Source organism: Penicillium cinerascens, assembly GCF_028974065.1.
Source record: "Penicillium cinerascens strain IBT 15544 chromosome Unknown scaffold_4_segment0_segment1, whole genome shotgun sequence".
NCBI lineage: Eukaryota > Fungi > Ascomycota > Eurotiomycetes > Eurotiales > Aspergillaceae > Penicillium > Penicillium cinerascens.
The window spans coordinates 2665595-2688316 of record NW_026695298.1 but is presented as its reverse complement, the minus strand read 5'-3'; the positions used below and the strand labels follow the sequence as shown (position 1 = coordinate 2688316).

General features: G+C 52.0%; 11 protein-coding genes across 11 annotated transcripts; 4 read left to right on the top strand and 7 right to left on the bottom strand.

Annotated features, from left to right (window-relative positions):
• Window positions 1–2060: 2060 nt before the first annotated feature.
• Window positions 2061–2243, top strand: N7498_010125 (uncharacterized protein; the record flags this gene model as incomplete). Its single annotated transcript, XM_058457181.1, has 1 exon — window positions 2061–2243. One exon carries the CDS (start codon window positions 2061–2063, stop codon window positions 2241–2243), a length of 183 nt encoding a protein of 60 aa, XP_058304080.1.
• Window positions 2244–2724: 481 nt separating this feature from the next.
• On the bottom strand, window positions 2725–3840 carry N7498_010124 (casein kinase II subunit beta; the record flags this gene model as incomplete). Its single annotated transcript, XM_058457180.1, has 1 exon — window positions 2725–3840. One exon carries the CDS (start codon window positions 3838–3840, stop codon window positions 2725–2727), a length of 1116 nt encoding a protein of 371 aa, XP_058304079.1.
• Window positions 3841–4656: 816 nt separating this feature from the next.
• Window positions 4657–7346, bottom strand: N7498_010123 (transcription factor domain-containing protein; the record flags this gene model as incomplete). Its single annotated transcript, XM_058457179.1, has 6 exons — window positions 4657–5625; window positions 5691–5942; window positions 5995–6736; window positions 6791–6836; window positions 6940–7016; window positions 7189–7346. 6 exons carry the CDS (start codon window positions 7344–7346, stop codon window positions 4657–4659), a joined length of 2244 nt encoding a protein of 747 aa, XP_058304078.1.
• A 272-nt stretch (window positions 7347–7618) lies between these two features.
• On the bottom strand, window positions 7619–9568 carry N7498_010122 (flavin-containing monooxygenase; the record flags this gene model as incomplete). Its single annotated transcript, XM_058457178.1, has 3 exons — window positions 7619–7850; window positions 7902–9296; window positions 9351–9568. 3 exons carry the CDS (start codon window positions 9566–9568, stop codon window positions 7619–7621), a joined length of 1845 nt encoding a protein of 614 aa, XP_058304077.1.
• Window positions 9569–10145: 577 nt separating this feature from the next.
• Window positions 10146–11952, top strand: N7498_010121 (putative JmjC domain protein; the record flags this gene model as incomplete). Its single annotated transcript, XM_058457177.1, has 2 exons — window positions 10146–11129; window positions 11401–11952. The coding sequence occupies 2 exons, from the start codon at window positions 10146–10148 to the stop codon at window positions 11950–11952; spliced, it is 1536 nt and encodes a 511-aa protein (XP_058304076.1).
• A 207-nt stretch (window positions 11953–12159) lies between these two features.
• Window positions 12160–14663, bottom strand: N7498_010120 (putative general amino acid permease (Agp2); the record flags this gene model as incomplete). The annotated part of the gene is made up of 6 exons (XM_058457176.1): window positions 12160–12199; window positions 12265–12641; window positions 12700–13435; window positions 13496–13718; window positions 13879–13907; window positions 14320–14663. The coding sequence occupies 6 exons, from the start codon at window positions 14661–14663 to the stop codon at window positions 12160–12162; spliced, it is 1749 nt and encodes a 582-aa protein (XP_058304075.1).
• Window positions 14664–15286: 623 nt separating this feature from the next.
• N7498_010119 (uncharacterized protein) lies at window positions 15287–15538 on the bottom strand (the record flags this gene model as incomplete). Its single annotated transcript, XM_058457175.1, has 1 exon — window positions 15287–15538. The coding sequence occupies one exon, from the start codon at window positions 15536–15538 to the stop codon at window positions 15287–15289; it is 252 nt and encodes an 83-aa protein (XP_058304074.1).
• Window positions 15539–15789: 251 nt separating this feature from the next.
• N7498_010118 (putative progesterone binding protein) lies at window positions 15790–16383 on the top strand (the record flags this gene model as incomplete). Its single annotated transcript, XM_058457174.1, has 3 exons — window positions 15790–15997; window positions 16050–16145; window positions 16205–16383. Coding segments are annotated over 3 exons (483 nt in total), but the record flags the coding sequence as incomplete, so codon positions are not given.
• Window positions 16384–16632: 249 nt separating this feature from the next.
• On the bottom strand, window positions 16633–18807 carry N7498_010117 (mRNA-binding ribosome biosynthesis protein NOP4; the record flags this gene model as incomplete). The annotated part of the gene is made up of 1 exon (XM_058457173.1): window positions 16633–18807. One exon carries the CDS (start codon window positions 18805–18807, stop codon window positions 16633–16635), a length of 2175 nt encoding a protein of 724 aa, XP_058304072.1.
• A 170-nt stretch (window positions 18808–18977) lies between these two features.
• N7498_010116 (DNA repair protein RAD10) lies at window positions 18978–19961 on the top strand (the record flags this gene model as incomplete). The annotated part of the gene is made up of 1 exon (XM_058457172.1): window positions 18978–19961. The coding sequence occupies one exon, from the start codon at window positions 18978–18980 to the stop codon at window positions 19959–19961; it is 984 nt and encodes a 327-aa protein (XP_058304071.1).
• Window positions 19962–20928: 967 nt separating this feature from the next.
• N7498_010115 (uncharacterized protein) lies at window positions 20929–22529 on the bottom strand (the record flags this gene model as incomplete). Its single annotated transcript, XM_058457171.1, has 4 exons — window positions 20929–21549; window positions 21606–21893; window positions 21964–22274; window positions 22415–22529. The coding sequence occupies 4 exons, from the start codon at window positions 22527–22529 to the stop codon at window positions 20929–20931; spliced, it is 1335 nt and encodes a 444-aa protein (XP_058304070.1).
• Window positions 22530–22722: the final 193 nt, after the last annotated feature.

Sequence of the window (22722 nt, the reverse complement as noted above, 5' to 3'; positions counted from 1 at the left end):
GTCGGGCACAAGAGAACCCAAAGCCCGAAACCCGAAAACCAAACAGATGATGCAATTCCCAAGCGTTCGGTTACCACCACATGGGTAAAATGCTGCGCCTCCTTAACCCGGGGCCGGGACCGGATCCTTGGGTAGCAGCCTAGGATTGGCAATGTTTCCAATCCCCAAGAGCCGCCTCACCACATCCAGCCAAACCCGAACCGAGCTTTTGGGGACCCCAAAGCACGAACCAGCTTCAAAGCTGGCGATGGTCGGTGCACCGCTAGAGACAAGACAAGTCTAGGGCCCCCAGGCCCCCCTCTCTCTCCCCTCTCTCCCCCTCTCCCGTAGTCTCGTCCGTAGTTTCGGAGGACGGGCTGGGAGGGCTGAAAGGTTGTCCCGGCGCCGAGTGACGCCCTTCGTGTCCGCACGTATCCGCACGTGCAGCGTACGGCGTACAGCGTACAGCGTACAGGGGGAAAAATGATCAGCCCTGGGGCAAGGGCCAAACGGAGAGACGTCCACCCCTCAATTGCAATGCACGTCTTGGGGGGTCCATATTGTGCTTTTTCGGTTGCGGGTTAGCGTGCATGCTTGGCTCATGATTCCAGCCCTCGCTTGCTAGATTCGCTAGGCGACGTGCGTTGGTGAAACCCTTGGAACGCTATCGTTGGGCGAAACGGAGCTCGCGATGAACTCGCCCGAGTAGCATACCCTTTTTGTTAACCCCAAAGCTGCTCGAGTATCCAAGGATCGATGGTCGGTGGCGCCTCGATCCTCACAATCCCGAAGAGAAGATCACCAGACATGCAGATCAGGAGGGACGGGAACCCCGGCATAGGAAACAGGCCAAAACAGTCGGTTTCCCTAGCAAGTCAAGTTGGTCGGTAGGGAGTAAAACGTGTCAAACCAACAGCTCGGACCAACTTCTTCAGCTATCGGGCCACTATCCCACCGAGCCCCGAAGGACTCCACATGGCTTTTTGACACAAAGTCGAAAAAGCACGAGGGTTCGGAGGCGGGGGGCCGAAACGTCCGCTCCCTATCAGATCGGTGGGCGACTTTGAGTCATTTCCAAATGCCCTACCGGTGCCGCTGATTCATGATTTATGCTCGGAACGGGGGGATCCGTGATCAAACCGTAAGGAATGGGTGACTCCGTACTTCTTCCAGCACCATTAAGCTTCCCTTGCTCACCGGGCACTCCGTACATGGTGTGATGGGATACTTCTACAGGTTGAACGGCCCCAGGGAAATAGAATGGACCTTGGTCCATGCGGGCCCACCTGATCAAGCACTTACTCCATTTGAGGTGTTGCTTGTTTTTCACACCGGATACATTCCGAGAAACATTCAAAGTCAAAATTACAGGTTCTACATAGCCCCCCCCCCGGCAATCGAAAATCGATAATCAATCATCGATAATCGATTATTGATAAACCGCGACTCCAGTCCCTGTGACTTGTCCTCGCACAGCCTGCGTGATTGTACTCCCAACACGCCCTATCCACTAGAGCGGGGGGCCTGATTTACGCGCCTCCGGGTGCATACGCCGATGCCTGGCCCTTTCCCATGACGCTTCATGATTCGCAGCGGGTGTTTTTGATAATTTCATTTTTCTTTGTTATCGGGATACGAATGGCAGGGTAGTGGGAAAGCCATCGGAAATCAACGTCCGCAGGCACCGGACGCGTGGGCCGGTGGAACAAAAGCATGCGGTGCGTCGCTTTTATCGGCGTCGCCGAAGTCGAGAACCTGTCAAGACACCGTTTTGAAGGGTCGACCAGGATTGGAATCACGATCTGCGCCCGCTCTACTTTATTGAAATGTTCACTCGGGCCATACCGGTGAATCAATCACCCTGCGATTATCCAATTACGTTCAATTACTACCTCCGCAGTCATACTACAAGTATACAACGCACGCTTCGCATCGTGGATATACGGTACACCACTCGGTACATGACTCTTTAATCCTTGTTGATTTGGAATGATTTGGAATATCCTTGCCAGTCTATACGAATCCCAAACGGGAAAAAAGACGGACGCAAGCCGTACAGTGGCCGTGACTGCGTTTTAAACATGACTGGTGGTCTACGACGTGGCCGACACCCTATTTCTCCAAGCTTCTGGCCGGTATGCTACGGTTACCGTGACCGTGACGATTTGCAAGTGGACCAGAAGCAGCATCGGCTGAAAATCCGGGGCGTGACCTGCTCCCAGAGCCTCTCGGTGACGGAGCAGTGTCACTTGCCTGTTGGGTAGAACGCAGGGAATCCTCAGTGGCGTTTTTGAGGATGCCTAGTATCTAGGTAGGAATCATGTCTAGATTACACCAGACACAACCCGTGAATCGGAATGCGAACTATACGGGTACTTGGTACTTGGTATCTGGTGTCATGTCGAATCCCATTGCTACTATTCTCCAGATCTCCCCGAGACCCTTGGAGTACGCACGGCTCCTTGTCGTTCGATAAAGGCAGTAGGAGTAGGAGACTGCAGACAAATACAAATCCACAAAGGCATATATTGTTCTAGAAAGAAAAAAGAAACATCCCATTCAAACAGAGTAAATAATCAAAACTCGTGATTGTCATCAATTCCCAGCTCACTCCGCTCCCGACATGAGCAATGTTGACCTTGACTGCTGCCGCTGTAAAAGATGCAGGAAAAAAGACCCAGTCCCAGATATTTGGCCGAGAAAAACGTTGTAATTATGACAAGCCTTCATTAGAATTATTTCCCTTCAACCGATTTCAGCGCCTTGGACACTCATGCGGTCCGACGGTGTCGGGTCTCCCGCCTCTCGCCGCCGCCGGCGCATAGGTGCTTTCTTCCGGTTTGCGATGGCCATCTCTTGAGTTTGCTCGGGGTTCATTTCCATGTCACCGTCCTTGTCACCCGGTGGTTGAAATTCTCCCGGCCCTTGGCGGGCGGCCATTTTCTCATGGATGTCCGTTTCGTCGAGCTCGTACATATCCCTGGGCTTCATCCGTAGCCATCTCATCCGGGGACCGACGCGCGAGGCTTCGGATACCTTAAATCCGTAGATCTTGGAGTCGTAGATCTTGCCGCGTCCGAGTCCCGGACAGAAATTAGATGTACGCACGCCGTTAATTTCCAGCGGCTGGTCGTCTGGTGTAGGCGACTCGAATGGTACTTGAGGGGGTGGGGACCGGTTCGGTTGTGAGGCATTGCGTGACACGGCGGACGCCAGCGAAGCGTCCAGGCGAGGTCCAATATCCAGATCGGGGAAAGTCATGAAAAACAGGCAACCAAAGGTGGTGCCGAAGAAGGCTCCGTCGACAGAGTGGAAGCGGCTGTTGGGAGGGGTGTAGATGTCCATGCAGCCGGGGCAGAAGAGCTTGACGGTTTCCTGGCCCGGGGTATCAGATCGGCCTACGGGGAGGACCTTGCATCCGTTGCAGTTGACACGCGGGCAAACGCCGAAATGTTGCATCTCATACTTCTCCAGCATTTGTTGGATACCGGGCCGCGAGGTGATGTATCGCTGGTGGATTAGGCCGTACAACAACTCTGCAGAGCTTTCGATATCGCTTAAATCGCTGGCCACGCGGGCGTGTCGTCGCTCGCCCGCCCTTCGGTATTCGACCGGTCGCTCATCACCCAAGATCTCGTCATCGTCATCTTCCTCTTCCTCTTCTTCCTCCTCGTCATCCTCAGGCTCGACGTCGAGAATCATCTCCAGCGCCTCTTTGTATCTTGGCACCTGCGACTGGAGTCCAGTCAGGTTAAAGTCATCCTCGATGAAATCCTCCGACACCTCCGCAAAGAACTCATGGCCCATCAACGAGCAGAATGAGGAGATCCATGACTCCGGTGCACCCTCTGACGACGACATATCGAATGAGGCAGACACGGAAGACGAAAGGGTTGATTCAGACAGTTGACTCAGATCCAGCCTGTCCAGGCCGTCGGCCAACGCCGAACCTGTCTCTCTCGACACGTTGCCGAGATTGTGGATAAAATTGGCTGGAGAAGGGTTGCGACGAAGCGACCTCGTCACGCGAAATACGAGAGGGTTGGTGGTCGGGAGAGATCAACGCAGCTGGCGTGGGTACAAGTGGGGGGCAAATCGAATCGAAGAACCTCACGCAATTAGAACAATTGAACGGCGAAACTGGAGATCATGGGCCCAATGTTGAAGTGATGGTTGGTGTTCAGCGGGGAAGCTGCGCAGTCATGACACTGGGTGGGAGGGGGAGGTTGTGCGAAGTCGAGAACTCCGGTATCTTTCACTGCTGGCCCCACCATCACCTTATCAGCCTCTAATCCGGCATCTGGCTCAACACGTCGGATCACTTACGAAAATTCCAAAGTCTCTTTCGATCACGGCTCGGTGATATTCGTCTTCGCTGAAGGTCGTATTCACTGATCGCACGGTTTACGCTAGAGTCGGCTCGGTTCGGTTCGTGGGGTTGTAGGATGCTCGACCTCGTAGATCAAACCCGGAGCTTCAGAGCAAGTCAAAGAGCTGCAGGTCGATGAGCGTTTGAGAGAAACCTAGCAGTGAGAAATTTGGCGGGGAAGAAAATGGCTGCGAGTGGAAGGCGGCAGTCACGTGCAGACATACGCAACGACAACTTTCGCCGACGAAAATTATACAACTCAGACGGCTCGATTCATTATTTACTCGGTACAATTTTATTTACACTGCTCAGAACAGATCGCGGATCACGCGAGAAAACTCCTCCTCGCCACCCAAGACTCCAGAAAGACCTTCTCCGGTGTTATGGATTTCCCCATCCGTGCCACCGAACCCATGGATGCCATCGGGACCACTGGTGGGCGGCAAGAAGTCATTGTATGACCCAATAGCTTCAAACAGATTCGTGAGCTCGTGACTCATCTGCAATCCATTCATAGGACTGTTCCCCAGTTCGTCGACTCCGTTCATTTGCCCATACACGGAGATGTCTTCCATCGGATGTCCCGCAAGACCTGCCATGGCCACTGCAGCCGTAGAGTGAGGATCATTGGAATCCGGACCAAAGGTACGCGCAAAGACACCGAGCTTCTCTCCAATTTTTCGAAGACCCTTGATAGTCTTCCACAGTCGCTTGGACACGAAGGACTTGGTACTGAACCCGTTGATCAAGTCTAGTGCCATGTAGAACTCATCACGCACTTGCCGATTGAAATCAGCGGGAGCGTGGCACACCGCAAGGAAAAGTACTGCCAAAGCAGCCACCAGGAAGTAATTAAAGGTGATCTGCTGCGTGCGATAGATGTCGGACATCTGGTTCAGTCGAGTCAGGACTCGCACCGTATCCTTGGCTACGTCCACCACGGTCTGTGAATGATCACGGTCCTCGGCAATACTCGTTGCAGAGTGAAGCACGGGCCGGTAGATGAGAATGCGCAGCTGATTCATGCGCAAATACAGCAGGACCCGGAGACGCCTCATGCCCCGGCTTGCCGACTCGCCATTCTTCGGGGATTCCACGGGATAAAACTTGAGCTCATCCGGGACCTGTTTATACCACTGCAAGACCTGGTAGTCCAGGTAGCCGATCTCATCCCGCCGGATATCAGTGGAGCCCTCGGAGCCAATGCCAGAATACCAGATCTTTGAGCTGATCCGATTGTATGAGATCATGCACCGCAAATACGGCAATGATGCGCCCTGATGATGAAATATGATTAGTTTAATAATTCGATAATTCGGTATATTTAATGTGAGAACGTTACCGGCTCTGGCAAGTTTGGATCAATGTCCTCGTCCTGGATCACAAAAGGCAAACCAGCCCCTAAACTCCACCTCCGGTCTAAACTGTAGACAGTCCAGAAAATGCGAGTAATCTCATTCCACTGGTCTTCGAGTGGGAATGATTTCATCACGGCATCGCGACGGTGTAGCCCCAGTTCCAGACACATGCGTGCAGCCAAGCCAATCAATCGGTAGGCCATGGCATCGTCATCAGTATGGAAATGATAGGTAGCCTGGATTGTATGAGTGATCCGCATTAAAATATGAAAGGTAAACAAGACATACCACAATAGCAAAGAGTTGAATGTTTTTGATATCATGAGGCTCCCACAGCTTGGACTCAATTACAGGCTTGACGGATAGAAAAAGGCGCCGACCAAGCTCGCTTTGGCCGCCCGCTTCCACGACCAGCGTGGTTGCAAGGATCAGTTTCAAAAGAACTGAATTGTCATCTGAAAGACCATCAGAGCCCGGAAGAGCACGTTGCGCGAATCCTGTCCGCGTGGCGGCTTCCATAAATGTGTACAGCAAATTGGCTTGGTTGGTAACGCTCGAGATGTCCACTATGGGGTACATAATGCCGATTTCCTCTTCATAGACCTTACACAGGCGCATGGCCTCCTCGCGGCGGATAGTCCAGATTGGATCCTTGGTCGGGTGAATCGTGGGCATGAGAGGAACGAGATGAGGAGGCGGAGAGCCTACCGGGGTGACTTGCGCTGTAGTTAATTCGTCGGGGATCCCATCTTCTGCAGGGTTAATACCCATACTCTGCAGACTCGATTTAGCAACATCGAAGTTGAAAGCAGAGCTTGTCGGGCCATGAAAACGTGGGTGACGGGACCGCGTCTTTGGCATGCCAGTCGGCATGGGAGTGAAGACGGGCTGAGACCCATCGTGGGAAGGATGGTCAAATGGCGGAGACTCGTATGCAGGCTTCTGCGCTCGAAGATCCCTCAAATTGTTGAATAGGCTGTTGACTTGATCTTGAAGTGTAGTCAACTGTGAGCTCATGGAACGAAACTCGCTGATTGGGGCGTTAGTATCTGAAACAGTCCTTGGATCTAGTTCCGTGACCTACTCGGAGTCTTTAAAGTTATTACTGCAGCAATTCGGCGCATATCGGCCTGGGTTGACGGTTAGCTTAGGATACCCCTTCGATACCGAGCGGGGGGCAGAGCTGGCCGTTGCGCAATTCATGAGGGGAGATAAGGTGGGTAATTCACATACATTCCAGGTTCAAATGACCGCACCGCTGACACGGCACTTGTCCATTGCATTTAATCTTGCGGCGCTTGCATTCGTTGCTAAAGAAAGCGACTACTCATTAGCTCTGTCGGAATGCATATTTCCGTCCTTCCAGAGTGGGCGAAAGGTGGCATGACTATGCAAGGAATAATGCTTTGCAGGCAACGGGAAATGTGACACGTAAAGGAGCCGAGGAATACCACCTCGGAAGGGATCAGGCCATTATCATACCATGCGATAGAGATGTAGCGATTCCGCTTTGTGCGCGTCTGCGTTCCGTTGGCCTGTTCCGCTTTCCTCTTAGCTGAATCGGCAGCTGGAGTGACCGACCGGTCCTGGTGACCGGTCTGCGACGGTGTCTTCTCAATCTGAGGTGATTCCGAAGCCATGGTTCACAGGAGATAGGAGCACTGGGGAAACCAGCCGAAGAGAAATGGCGGCAACAAGTGCGGAGAGATTCCTCGCGGGGTTTGCCGTTTCCCCAGATTATGGGGCTGACTCATCGCATTAACTGCGAGTTCATTGGCCAGGGCCGCTATACTCTTATTATTCGCACGAGCATAATGAACTATAACAGGCATCACTATATCTCAAGTACAATTGTTGAAAGCAGTATATTCCGAAAATTATATAGAAAGGGTAAGCTCGGGCAGGGAATCTCTTATGCTTTCGACAAAATCCAGTCCTTGCCAGCTGACAGCGCCTGTAAAATTCGGCCTCGGGACTGCGGGCTCTTCCGCAGCCAGCCGATTGCGGTAATGGCACTGACAAGCACAGAGAGCTGAATAGCTTTGTAGATCCGTTGCAGAAGGACGCCCTTGCGAGTCCGCTTTGCAGTCCAATCCCGCCAGACTGGGAATGAGCACCGCAGCCAGTAATGAATTTGAGAAAATCTAATATCGGGTTAGCACAACCGCCCCAGTCAGCATGTGTAGTATACTTACGGGTAAGTCGTCGAGTTCCAACCATCCGCCGTGATGTACCAGCTAGAACACACACCGCGTCGGAAAACTGTCTTCTGCAGCTGATCCTGCACTGACTTGGTCCAAGCCCGTTCGGCTTCCTCCTTGACCTCGTACGAGCTGACCTTGCCTTCTAAAATGGGCTTAATGAAGTTCAACGAGTAGTTGACTGCATTCTCGGTTGCGAAAATGACGCTGGTATGGCCGGTGGCAGTGTTCGGCCCGAAGAGCATGAAGAAGTTCGGGAAATGATCCATCGCGATGCCCAGGTAAGCCTGAGCACCTCCACGCTCGGCCCAGACGTCTTCCATGTCCTTGTTGCCCTTTCCGGTCACCTTCAGCGGATGAAGCCACTGATTGGTTTCAAAGCCATTGCCCAATATTATCACGTCTGCCGGGATTTCCCTGACTGTACCCGAGTATTCCTTCTGGTTGGGCGGGTAATGCGAGCCCGGACCCAATGTCACACTTTTTGCGTGAACCCGAGTCAGTGGCTGAGTGGTCAGCTCGACATTTGGTGCATTCAAGCTTCGATACCAAGTGCCGTCGATGATACGCCGCTTGCAACCGAGACTGTAGTTGGGGGTAAGGACCTCGTGGTATTCCTTGGGCGCCATCACGCGCATATGGTCCAAGAACGCTTTCTCGATGCGAGGCCGTTGCCAGCGACCATACGCAGTGTCCGTAAACATAGCAAAGAAATTGTGTTCAACCATACAAAACAGAGCTTTGCGTAGGAAGGCCGACAGTCCAGGGACATGGGTCATCAGGCTGGGCATCCACTTCTCCCAATAGACCAGCAAATGAGGGGGTAGCAGATCCGGTTGAACCCATGGAGGCGTGCGCATCAGCTGAGTGATAGTGCGAACATTGGCTTCGGGTTTGGCCAATTCAGGAACTACCTGCGCGGCACTGCACCCCGAGCCCACCACGATGACATCCTTCTCCTGCAAATCAACATCACTGTTCCACCGGGCCGTGTGCATGATTTCACCCTGGAAGTCGTCGATGCCCGGGATATCCTTCGGCCAGGTTTTGGGTTCAACCAAGCCTCCCACACCACTGACGACGATCTTGGCTCGCACCATCTCGGTTTTAACGTACACACTGTGCGGGCCTTCCCGGATTGCGAGCTGCTCCCGATCATAACTGGAAAGATCACCCGTTCCAGGAACAAGATGAGAGAGTGTGACTTCCCACTCCTCATCTTCCTCGACCCATCGAAGATGTTTCACATCGGTGTTCAATTGGACCTTGTCGACGATCTGATACTTTTCGCAGACATCTGCGAGATACTGTGCAATTTCGGGACCAGAAGGGTGCACTGTCGACCAGTTCTTCTTCGGCGCAAAGGAAAAAGAGTAGAATAGAGCCGGGCTGCAACAAAAGTTATGTTAGATATTGACGACAAACCGAGCGGACTATACATACATGTCACAAGCAGCGCCCGGATACCGGTTGATCCACCAAGTGCCACCGATGCCTGACTGGCGCTCAAAGATTCGAAACTGGTCAGTCCCAAGAACCTCTTTCAGACGGCATCCCATGGCCACACCGGACTCCCCGGCGCCAACAATGAGCACCGGGTAGTAGGTATGGGCATCTTTGCCATAGGCATGACGCTTATGGATATTCGCGATCGAAGGCATCGTGAAGATCAACGTTTCAACCCGAAATCAATGGTTTAGAACTGTCGTAAGCCGAGCTTGATGTAAAGACCCAACAGCTGCGCGATACTTAGATTTACAACGTCGGGGACAGGAGTAGCACAACATGTGAAAGTTCCCTGAGCCCCCCAGCGGCCAAAGCGATATTTGTGCAGCAGAGCTAAGTCAGAATAGTAAACGAGGTAAATAGAAGCCGGGGAAAATCAAATTAAAATGGGTGAGCTTTCGGCTTTGGAAAGGCGAAGAGGGGAAGCTTTTCGCAACCTCGGTAATTTGTCTCATGCAATCATTGGAACGTACTTATGCGCCCGCCTTACCGAGAATGAACCTGATCATCGTAAAGGTAAAGTCTAGGTTATTTCACTTCGATCTAATTGGTAATATTGTCTGGAGTCCACAGAAATCCCAAAGGGGCCGCGACGCTACAACCTATACTCGTGTACCCCATACAGTATGGTGCAGTATGGGAGCTTGGGATCTCCGGCTCGGTGACCTAAATCCGCGTTTGCTCTCCCGCGCGACTCTTTCTTTGTCCATCACTCCCCCACGAACTGCCTGAATGAAGCTTCAGCAATGGCGCCCTTTCAGCAGTCGAGTCTTGGGACTCTCGCGATCATCGACCAATCTACCGCAACGAACTCTCCGGCTATTCGAGCGCAATTTCTCCACATCGTCGGCCGATCGATACCGTTCCCTTGAACCCCTCGAAAATGCCAACGTCGATACCTTCCGAGCACAATGCTTTGCCCCCGAACGGCCCGCCATTCTCACGCGATCACAATTCAAGGGTTTCCCTGCGTTGAAGAATTGGTTCCAGAGCATTCCCCCGACCGGTGCTCATGGCCAACCCGCCACTCGCCTAAACATCGAATACTTGCAGAAACATGCCGGCGACGCGTTTGTCCCGCTAGAGCTCACCGAGACATCTGCGTCTGACCCCTCGAGCGATGCGGGCTCGCCTGGGCACGGCGGGACTGACGTTTTGAGCTTCCGGCAATTCCACGCACCGCTGACAATGTTTCTCGAGTGGATGCGCATGGCAGAGAACTCCCCTCAATCGAGCCGTTTATACCTAGCCCAGTGCCAGCTCCTCGACCTACCTGCGGTCCTACGACAAGACTTTCCAATTCCAGACGTCGTGGCACAGGCTGGCAAGGGCGACGTGTATGACACGAATGTTTGGATCGGACATCCCCCAACCTATACCCCTTTGCACCGCGATCCCAATCCGAACCTCTTCGTTCAGCTGGCTGGGCAGAAGGTAGTGAGATTGCTGGCTCCGGCGGACGGACAGGCTGTATTTTCGGCAGTCCGGCAACAACTGGGGAAAAGTGGGGGGAAGGACGCCGCGGCCTTTCGAGGTGAGGAAATGATGCAGGGCCAGGAGCGTGCGCTGTTGGATGAGATGGTGTGGAGTGTCCCGCTGTCTGCTGGTTCAGATGGGGCTAGATACGAAGCTCATCTTGGGGCTGGGGATGGTCTCTTTATCCCCAAAGGATGGTGGCATAGTATCAAGGGGATTGGTGAAGGTGTGACTGCTTCGGTAAGTGCTTATTTGCTTGGTGATAGCTTGATATCCGGCTAACTTAGGCTGTAATAGGTTAATTGGTGGTTTCGGTAAAGTCTTGAAGAAATGACATTCGAGATAATTTGTAGAATAGATAAGATCATTCACAAGCGACATGTACAATACACAATTTTAAAATTTGAAGGTTTTTGGCTGGCAAATTGTAAACGTGTAGCCCGGGCAGTTCTAGAAACGTCTCCGCATCTCTGACAATCTCCACAACCTTTAACCTCTCAAATTCCCCCAGACATCCGCCACAACCACTCTCAGCATGCTACTATCGCGTACAGCTTTTCGCGCCGCCATTATTCACCTGAGCATCAACCCAGCTCTAATCCGTGCCTCAACTCCTGCCGCCTCTGCTCTTTGCGCCCCAGCGCATCTTCCCGAGACACAGAGTTCCCGACTCTACACCGTCCTCTTCCCGCAGTGCGCACCACTTAACACTCAAACACGCAAGATGTCCACCGGACCAGACTCCTCTGCACCTGAGTCTGCCGCTCAAGCTCAAGGACTTAACGAGTCCCAGCAAGACGCGCAACAATCCTCCCAAGAGCGCCTCGCCCTCCCACCCTCCGAGTCCTCCGGCGACAAAAAGCTTGACATCAGCGCCGAAGGCGGCTCGACCGTTACCCTTGATCACCTGGGTCCCATGGTGGTCAATGTGGATGGAACAATTTCACGAATCTCGAACTGGGACCAGATGGCTGAGATTGAGCGCAAGAATACTCTTCGCATCATCGGGAAGCGGAATAAGCAGCGCTTGGAGGCTTTGAAGGCTGCTCGGGGCGAGGAGTAGTTGAGATCGACAGACAGTGTACTACATATTGTTACGTGGCATGGATTGGTGTTTATAAGCGTTATTTTAATTTCACATTTGATCTATGGTCATGTGCCAAGGTAATTGAGTCGCGTTTTCTATCGTAAAGATTGAATATTGGTATTATGTTGTCCAGAACAGCCACCGTATTCCCAAGAGATGTTCAGAGTGGAACCATCCATTGCATCAGTCGAAAAGTTTGTTGACGTACTTGTGAAGAGTGCTCCTACAGACGAAGTCAGTCATTGAACGCACAACTTCACTCCTTCAATCTTCGATCTCTGAACTTACTTGGGAGGCGAGGGCACATACTCCCTCTCATACTCGTCAATTTCCGCCAGGCCGCTGACAAGATCAACCTCGTCGGGTTTCAAGAATTTCGTTCTGTGGGAGAACTTCCATCCAAAATAGAGAACGGGAAAGACACCGATCATGGTGTAGGAGAAGAGGAAAGTAGGAATGGACCATTTGCCAGGTAAGAAAACCGTGTAGCCACCGACAAAAGCCATGACCGTCGTGGAGGCACAGGCGACGTAAGCAATGTAAGGTTGGAACCAACTCTTGTATGGTAAAGTGTCGCGGGAGATCCCTTGCACATCGAGCGCTTTCTTGAAGCGGATATATGTAAAGGTCACGACGGAGAAGTTGATTAGCTGGGAGGCAGTAACCTAGGCTGATGTCAGTCACTGGTTTGATGTGGTATGAGACTACGAAGTTGATACGCACAAGATTGACAAACCAACTGAGTACAACCGAAGCACCATTTGACACCTGCAAGAAGCTGAGCAGGGCAATCAGGAGGACAACACCAACACAGTAAATGGGCACGCCTTGCGCGGTACACTTGGTCAGAAACCGGGGTGCTTTTCTTTCTAACGCAAGACCGTACAAGCTACGGCTGGCACAGTAGACATAGCTATTACCTGCACTGAAAGAAGCCGTCAGAACAACAGCATTGACAATATGAGGTAGGATGGGGATATGCAGCCGGTCCATGGATATGACATAGGGCGAAGCCGCAGCGCCGGGCTTGTCGTTGTCAAAAGCCGCAGCCATGGTCTTGTCATTGTACGGGACCAAAATCCCCACACAGAGGACGCCGAGAACGAAAAAGGCCGTGAGACGATAGAAGACGCCATTGAAGGCCTTGGGTAATACGACGCGGGGGTTGATTGTCTCGCCAGCAGCCATAGACACATAATCAGGGCCCGCAATCGTAAAACTGGCCGTGATAAGCGCAGACAAGAAGGCAAGGAACTTGCCCGTATCTCCAGTCTTGTAGTATTCCGCGAATGCACCTGGTTCGTTCCAGTATCTGAAACCAAAACGGTCGCCGAGTGGATTCCCACCCAGCATCACGATAAAGGTGTAAAATATGAGACCGGTGCTGAGAAGGACCTTGCCAAGGGATAGCCAAAACTCAGCTTCTCCGTACCACTTTACAGCGAAGACGTTGAGTACACTGGTTAATTGTAAGCTCCAGGAATATCAATGACGCAACTGGAGAGTGGGATGAACGAACGCATAGAGAACAAGAACAATGACGTTCATTGCGGCTACTGGTATCACACTAGTCCAGTATTTGATGATCAAGCTGACCGCAACAATCTCAAAGGGCACGAGAGCAGCCTCGAAGATGAAAAAGTTGTATCCGGCGGCCACGCCGAGTGCTTCATCAACATAGCGGCCGGCAAATCGAATGAACGGGGAGGAAATGGGAAGATAAGTAACCATCTCTGCGAGGCCTAGATAGCATCGTAAGTTTTAGTTTCAATTCAAAAAGACCTGATGTGCTCTTCGATGAACTTAAGTAAACAGGTCGCTGGGGCAAATGATTGTTGGGGGCCAGTATACTATCCACGAATAGTAAAAGAGATATTGCTTTGGGGAGGGGATAATTCATACAAACGGTTATAATCAAGATCACCGCACACCTTAAAAGTGTCAGTATAAGTTATTATAGCAACAATCAAATGAGTTCGTAGATGGGGATCCCGGAGTCTGGGCCAGGTCCACGGGTGTCCGACTGGCCATTCGGTTCTCCAGAGATGCACTGGGACGCGTAGGGCGGATGGTCTATAATCGATTGATGTCATGCACTTGACCGAGGAAAGACGAAGTCTAGAAGTCTGCCTACATCCCTCAATGCTTTACTCGGAATTGGAAGATTGTCTTTCCCTTTTCGAATTGGATGCTCTCGTTCAAATCTTGCTTGTTGACTCGTCTGGGAAACTTGAAAGCCGTACTCAACGTTTAAAGTGTAGCGAGACTCGTCCTTCATGCATTGTCGGGAGAACCCAGGGATCAAATGGACCAGATCACCAAAACTCAAAGTATTGAACTTACCAGATACTGAACCCGAGAAACAGACTCGCAGGGCCACTGGTGCGTAGACCGGAGCCGATCTGGACATAAAGCGCCGTACCAATCGTACCACCAATGCCGATTAGTTGAATATGGCGGGGTTTCAGCCTGCGGTGGGTGTGGTCGTAAGTTGGCTCCATACACCCTCCACCAATCGAGTCATCACGACTCTGTCGTGGGTTCTTTTCAGTGGTTTCGACAACATTGTAAAGCTTCTTTGTCTTCGACTCAGTGTCAGCCAGGCTGCGGGTAGACTCGGTGCATTGAATGGCAGCATCCGGTGGTGAATGCGAGATAGAATCCAGGTTAGGACCTGGATATGCCATGGTTGATGGGTTTTATCTAATGGTCAGAAGAGAGACTATTGTAGCTGGAACAAATGAAAAGAGGGATAAAACTCCATGTCCAAGCGAGGAGAAACAAGAAAAATGTAAAAAATTCTTTCCATCTTGGCGTTGATATCGGTGCTTGGCAGACAGGCCATCACTGTATTGTTTTCACAACAAACCTATTCGGGGTTTCCCGAGCCGGGGAGCAAACCAGAGGCCACAGCTCCCGAAGCTCGAGCTATCAGCCCGCTTAAAATGCCCCATGGCACCCCCGGCCTACCCAGTCTATAAGCTGTTTGCCCCGGACGTTTACAGCCGAGAGCAACACTGGTAGTTTGTGGAGATGTATGCCGTAATAAGGCTCGAATCCGGTTTCCTAGGTCATACTAGAACTCACACATGTAATACCTCATAGAAGTCAGACAGAAAAAATGACGAATGAAGAAGAGAGTGTTGTCGAGGTTCACCCAGTAAGACCTTGTCACACTATCCAAATGAATTCAATTCGCCGAAACGAAGCATTGCCATTCAAGCCATCATGAACAAAAAAATTCAAAAAAAAAAAAGCAATTCGTTATCGTTTCATAATGAGCCCCAGCAGACATCATCCTTCTGGGAGCTCACTTGTCGTCTTTGGAGCCACCGCTACTTGCACTTTCATTTGAAGGTCGCCGGTCAGACTGTAGGATGTCCTTGCCCAACCAGATTGGTGGGAAGAAGGGATCGTTGTCCTCAAAATAGAGATGATGAACCAGCTCCTCGTCATCCCTGAAGTCCCGGTTAGGGTCAGCTTGGCTCCGTGGGACTGCTATGTGTGGGTGAGGCTTGGCTGAGCTGGCTTGCGAACTTGATTGAGCGTTGGATGAAGACATGTTTTCGGATGTGGAATGGGCATGACCGGATGAGCCGAGTCAAAAGTGAGGACTGAAGACTCAGCGACACACCGTGGTACCAAGTCCACGGTCATCTGACGCAACCAAACATTGACGTCATGTGCTGCACGATCTTGGCCCTCAATGCATGGATGTAGATAATTAGGCTACTATTATACTACCTAGGGACTAATTAACCATGACAGCCATCTACTCCGTAAAATAGACATGATCCACACCGGGGACGCAGGGCAATCAACGCAGCCGATTTCGTCAGCAGCCGAACCCCGCCTGCCCCACGATCTGAGCTTCCGTCAATTCTCCAATTCTCCAACTTCACCACCTACACAATGGCCGACAACGAGTCCGAGTCCAAGCGCTTCACACCCAAGGTGCCCGTCCAGCTGGACCCGCCAAAGGACGACCTTATCTCGCCGGAGGAATTGGCCAAATGCGACGGTAAATTCTACCTCGGCTCATTCTTGAAATCCTCCAGCTCATTCACATCCAGGCACCGATCCCAGCCGCCCGACTCTCGTCGCTATCAAGGGCACTGTCTTCGACGTGACCCGTAACGCCGCCTATGGCTCTTCCGGACAATATCGCGGTAAGCTTCGACGTGGAACCCTATGTCGAAACAGCTCCATTGACGCGACATGAATCTAGTCTTTGCCGGCAAGGACGCCTCCCGCGCCCTCGCCCAGTCATCGCTAAAGCCCGAAGACTGTGTGCCCGAGTGGTACGATCTGGACGATAAGGATAAAAAGGTGCTGGACGAGTGGTTCACCTTCTTCAGCAAGCGGTATAATATCGTCGGCAAGGTTGAAGGTGCCAAGAACACCTAGACATCGATGAAGAGTATGTAGGAATTACAGGACCCGGTCCGGGGCCGATTGAATGGAAATATACCGGAGGAATCTGGACTCGAGTCCGATATTTAAATCACAATGCTTTTTATTCAGATCAAAAAATGGTGGTATCGGACAGCCAGCTCATGAGATACAAGTAAAAGTCGCCTGGACAATGCTCGAGTATATAGGCATCACCATCACTCTATACACGCCAACAAAAAAAAAGAAAAGAAAAAAAGGGACTCACGACCGGCCCTTGCGGCCCTTCCGTTGCATGCGCTTTTTAGCGATAATGCGGTTGCGTTTGGCAATCTTGTTCTCCTCCTCGTCCTCCTCATCCTGGTTCTCGGCATCCTTGCCCTTGCCCTTGCCACCGCGAGTTTGCGAGTGCTTCCGCTTCGTGCCCTTCTTATCGTTATCCTCCTTAACTTCCTCCTCGGGCTTCGGGCCCTCCATGGCCTTTTCCTTTTCCCTGGCTTGCAATTCCTCGCGGCGCTTGATGACCTGCGCGTTGTCAATGGCAAATTCGACGATCAGCCGCTTCTTCTTGTCCCGCTCCTCATTATCGGGGTTGGCGGGGATTTCCACGGCGTGGCAGTTGAGCCAGCGAAGACCCATGAGCGCGTGTCGGTGGTTGTGGTATTCGATGAAACCGTAACCACGGCTGCGACCGCCACCGCCCTTCTCGGGGACCTTGGTACCCTCGCGAGTCTCGTAGACAATCTTAGCCTGTCGGACAATACCTTGCTTGTTGGCCTTTCTTTGGTAGTCGAGTTCCTTCATGGTCTCTCTGGATCGTTGCTGCTCTTCCTTGGAAAGAGGCTGGCGCTTTTCGGCCTTGACATCTGTCGCGAAACCAACGACAGCTTGACGAGCAAGTTGCTTCAGGTCCTTGGAGGTGATGTGGCGGGGGATGTTGCGAATAGAAAGTCGAGTAAGACTCAGGTGCAGAGCAGGGTTCTTCTTGATGACGGCCTCGCGCTGCTTGTAGCTCTCCTCGCGCATCTTGATTTCGGAGGGAGACAACTTCTTGTACAGCGGAGAGTTCGAGGGAATAGTACCCTCGTTCAGCAGGTAGAGACGGCGCTTATCCTTGTCACGCACCAGACGGCGAGACACGCCCTCTTCTTCCAGCTTTGTAGCCTCGCGCTTGTTGACAGCACGAGCAACTTGGAGAACTCGGCCGTCCAGGGTGTACCGTCCGCTAGGGTCGGCGTTGTCGTTTTGCAGGACGGAATGCTTCATTGCTGGATTAGGGCGCTGTTTGTCACCGACAGGCATCTCGGTCGTCTTGGGGGCTTCGCGGATACAGGCCCATGCGTCTTCGGGCTTCCAGAAACACACGAATCCGGTACCACGAGGTCGTTCAGTTTCGTGATCCATGACAATGCGAGCATAGCGCAAAGGTCCGAATTGTTTGAAGTGTTCGTAGAGTGCCTCGTCGTCGCAGGTGAAGGGAAGGTTGCGAAGGAAGATCGTACATGCGTCTCGGTCGTCTTCCTTCTTTTCTTCCTCTTGGTCCTCCAGATCCTCCAAGCCTTCCATATCCTCGTCTTCGTCCTCGTCCTCATCTTCATCATCATCATCTTCTCCCTCCGATGAGGTTACATCCTCGGGGTTCTCTTCCACAGAATCCTCCTTGTCTTCCATGTCCACATCTTTGTCTTCCTTCTCCTTCTCTTCCTCCTCCTCATCCTTCTTCTGGGTCTCCCAGACATCCTTGTCGACAGCCCAATCAACAGCCAACGTACGACCATCGATCTCCTTCCCGTTCACATCCCGGAGCGCCTTCTCCGCATTCTTCTTGCCTCGGATAATGACGAAACCGAAACCAGCGAGCGTGTTTCCGCGCTTGGGGAGGGTTGCAAACTTGACCTTTCCGAAACTGCGGAAAAGAAGAGCCAAATCATCAGAAGTCTTGATGCTCCATGGCAAATTGCGGACGATCAGTTTCGGTGGCTGATTCCGGGCGTTCTGGTCCTCCCGATCCTGCTTCTGTTTGATACCAGCAGCGGAGGGAACACTCTTTCCAAGCTTCTCGTCGATCTCACGTTGACGTGCCTGGGCGTAGTCGACCCGAATTTGCTTTCCGTCCAACTTGGATCCGTTCAGCTCCTTCAAGGCACTCTCGGCATCCTCGAGATCGGCGAATGTGACGAAACCGTATCCTTTGCACAGCTTCGTCTTGGGATCGATGACGGCAGTGGCATGTTTGATCACGTAGGACTGTGAGAAGAATTCGGCCAGGCTCTCTGTAGTAGCGGAGGTTGGTAGCGATCGAACAAAAAGAGTTCTTTTAGGCTGCTTGGTGGTCGAGGCATCTGGGTTGTCGGTTTTGGTGATCTCTTCCATTTTGGCGTCAGTGTCCTGGACGGGACTCTCATCTGAGATGCGCCGTTTCTTGTTTGACTCAACCATTGTGAAAAAATTCGCAAAGGTTGGACTTGGTGTAAACGAAAGTCAAGCAAAGTTGAGAGGCGCAAAAAAATTGGCGGCAGAAAAACGCTGTTGCGGATCCCAGGCGGTGAATGCTGGTCTGGGCGGGCTGATAAGGCGCGAGCTTTATCAAATGCAGCTCAACTGCCACCATGGATAATCGATCTGGAGGCGACTCTGGCTCTCGTTCGGAGAGCGGAGCCAATGCTGGGTCATCTACTCCTGCGACACCGAGGTCATCCACAAATCAATACAAAGTCCAACAACCGAAACCCCAAGCCCTTCCAAACCGACCCGGTCCCTCGGCGATCCTCGTGTCCACGCGACAGAAGGGCAATCCAATCTTAAATCATATCAAACTCCTTCCTTGGGAGTACGCCGATATTCCTGCCGACTATGTTATCGGCACAACGACATGTGCTCTCTTCCTTTCCCTGAAATATCATCGTCTACATCCCGAATACATCTATTCCCGAGTCCGACTCCTGGCGGGCAAATACAACCTGCGCGTCGTGCTGGTCATGGTCGACATTCCTAATCATGAAGACGCCCTAAAAGAGCTATCAAAGACATCCATAATCAACAATCTTACTTTATTCCTTTGCTGGTCCGCCCCGGAAGCCGCACACTACCTCGAACTCTTCAAGTCATCGGAATATGCACAGCCCACGGCGATTCGCGCCCAACAAGCCCAATCATACAAGGAGTCACTGGTAGAATTCGTTACAACACCAAGGACCATCAACAAGTCAGATGCGGCAAGTCTGATCTCCACATTTGGAAGCTTGCAAAATGCCGTGAACGCGCCGCCAGAGGTGCTCAGCGCCGTACCTGGGTGGGGTGAGAAAAAGGTTCAACAATGGTGCAACGCCGTCAGGGAGGATTTCAGGGTTGAGGCAACCAAGAAAGCCACGACAACTGCATCCAAAAGTCAGAGCGGGACGCCGGTGTCTCGCAGGCCGCAAGATGCAGACATGGACGAGGATGAAGAGGTACTACGTGCCGTGTTGGAAGAGAGCCGTAGAACAGCTCCTGCCTCCGCCCTTGAATACTCCACGAATGAGCCACAGCTGCAAGAAGAGATGAGTGAGGGTGTCATGGCTGCCTTGGCGAAGTTGAGAGATACAGGCGGGTAAAGACTGGATAGGAGCTCTATGAAATTAATGATCTATGTATGAAATGACCTGAAACGTGCTCAAGCCAATCTAAGGATACCACTCGCTAGGCCTTCAAGGGGGACCTGCCACTCTCACAGGCTATAGGCCGTGTTCTGTAGTGGCTTCCTTGCTGTATTAGGCATTTGCGAAACTTGTAGTTTTCCAAGCTCATGATGTACCTTCTTAATTCCAATTGGGGATTATGCCAGTTGCTGATCATACTAAAAGCGCTGCATAAGGGCATTTGAGAATGACAGGACTAGTGACAATACAGGTCCGATATGAGCTGGTATATCATCCTTTTAATGGTCTGATTGGGAATTGGACAATTTGAAGACAAACCATTACGAGACACATCAGGCAACAAGCCGAGGATATCCTGAACCGTTTTCATTTGAAATAGCAGGGATTTCTACGCTAAAAATGCAGGGTCCCAGGCCACCAGCCACTGAAAGACTCATACGAGTAAGCGTGTTACCGCAAACTAAAATGATTGGCCACGCCAATGCATGCAGGATGAAGAAGCTCAACCATACGTAGAGCTTAATTAAAGAATTTCAAACGCATCCGTTGGGTATTATGGTCTGGATCTCTAATCGGAATATGGACGAACGCAAGAGAAAGCACAGCCCGAGCCCTCCAATCCAGGCCAGAACTAGACACAGACAGAAAAACAGAAAACGCATGGATATAGGGCCTGGCAAGGAGGCATGCGGGCACACGAGTACGAAAATCAAAGAAAATCATGAGTCGAGCACTTCATTTTCATCAGTCGCAGCCCACACCTTATCCTAACTAGCAGAAGCAGCTAAAGGGGGTTAAGACATAGGCGCGCATCGCAGGCAGGGAAAACAATGAATAAGCAGACGTCACGGCATGCCAGTAAATACAGGTCATGAAGTGGATTCGTGAATGAAGGAAAAAGGAGTTGAACGAAGCCTGCCGTCTAGGTAGGCTTATCGCATCCAATACGACCCAAGAGAGCTTTGCGGTCACTCTGGTCGAAAGGAACCCTGCCCCGGCCCCGGGCACGCATGGAAGCGGCTCCGTTGGACCGGCGGCCGTCTAGGCCAGGGGCGGTGTCGTTGACGACGGGAGTAGCACTAACGCTTTCCTTAGCGGCCAGCCGTACGGAACCGTTAGTTGCATCTTCGATGTTGGCTTCAACCTCATCCTCCTCGTCACTGCGGGAGTCATCTGCGGCACCGGTGCAAATTACACCGTATGCGACACGGACAATCATAGCGAACCAGACGATGGAAAGCACCTGCAGAGATATGAGGAAGGATAGGAAGATCCACTTGATGGTGCCGTTCATGCAGATGGGGTTCTCCAAGCTACGGAAAGGCGCGAACATGTATGCAAGGGCATTGGGATAGCCGTTGGTGCTGGTCAACTCGCCGCCAGAGTAGCAGCCGTAGGGCATCTTGGCAGGAATGTTCTTGAGGATGGACCAGGTGAGCACATTATAGAGAATGTGCCGTGTGACGAACCATGTCGACATGAAGATGCCAAAGGCGACATTGCAGGCGTTCTGGAACTTCAGGTACTTCAGAATCTTGGCCGACTATCGAAAGTATGTTAGCAAGACAAATCGTCTCATCCATGTAGTGATCAACATACAGGAAGCAGGAAATCGACAATGTCCATCAAGCACAGCACCACGTTGGACACATTGTAGAATCCGTAGATATAGGCCGAGCTCAGAAGAGTGCTGGTAATGATGTGGTGAGACAGCATCTGGTAGTGGTCCTTCCGCCTTTCCTCCACGTGGATGACGAAGATCTGCTGAATGAGGAAAGACAGCTCCACGAGGAGATACCACTTCATGAGACCCGAGAGCGGGCGAGCGGGCCACTGGTCCCAGATGGCGCCGAAATCGAACCAGTAGTGAGAGTTCTTCCACAAATACTATATAGAGGCACGGAGCGAGTCAGCCATACACATTCCTTCTGCACACTGTCCCGCAGAAAGCACGTACCAATCCCACGCCCCAGATAAAGCCGTAGTAGAGAGCTTGCCAGCCCTGCTCTGCAAGACGAACCGAGCCCTTTCGTTTCAGGCCGGCGCAGCGAGCCAATGGCTGGAGTATCCATTCAATCGCAATTGCGCGGATTGCGGTGAGCGCCAGGACGGCGCTGGCGACGAAGTAGACATCGTCCCAGCCCTGAACGTATGAGTTTGCAGCGGAGTCGTAGTATGAAAGCTCGAAGAAAGGTTGGGTATAGGGGCGGAGGGAGGGGTAGAGGTTGTGAAGAGCCAGTAGCATGGCCAGGATGGTCAGCGAGATTCCTGCAGCGCGGAGACAAGCGTTAGCCGAGGGAAGGTATTTTTCATGCCGAAGCTACCTGGAAGAAGCCGCGCGGACAGCTGCGGGTCGAGTGCCTTCTGGGCTGCAAAACATGGGATGGTATTGTTGGTTGATATCTTACCGATTTGGTTGACAACCACCCATTCTCGGAACGTGGTCTCCTTGGGTGGCCGTCCCGGGCTGGAAACATAGAGTTCCGGCGCCGACTGCGCAGGCGCAGCGGTCTCTTTAGACATGACAGTGTGGTAAAGAGAACAACAGAGATGTGTTGGGGAGGAAAGCGGAGCGGAGAGGGTCGCGGAAGAAAAGGCGAGGGTTGGGTCTCGGCACTAATTAATCTGAGGAGCGGGATGGGCCTGGAAACCTCATGGGCGAGGCCACCGCGCGGACACTTTTTAATTGGCTTGGTCGTTGATCTTAGTATTTCCC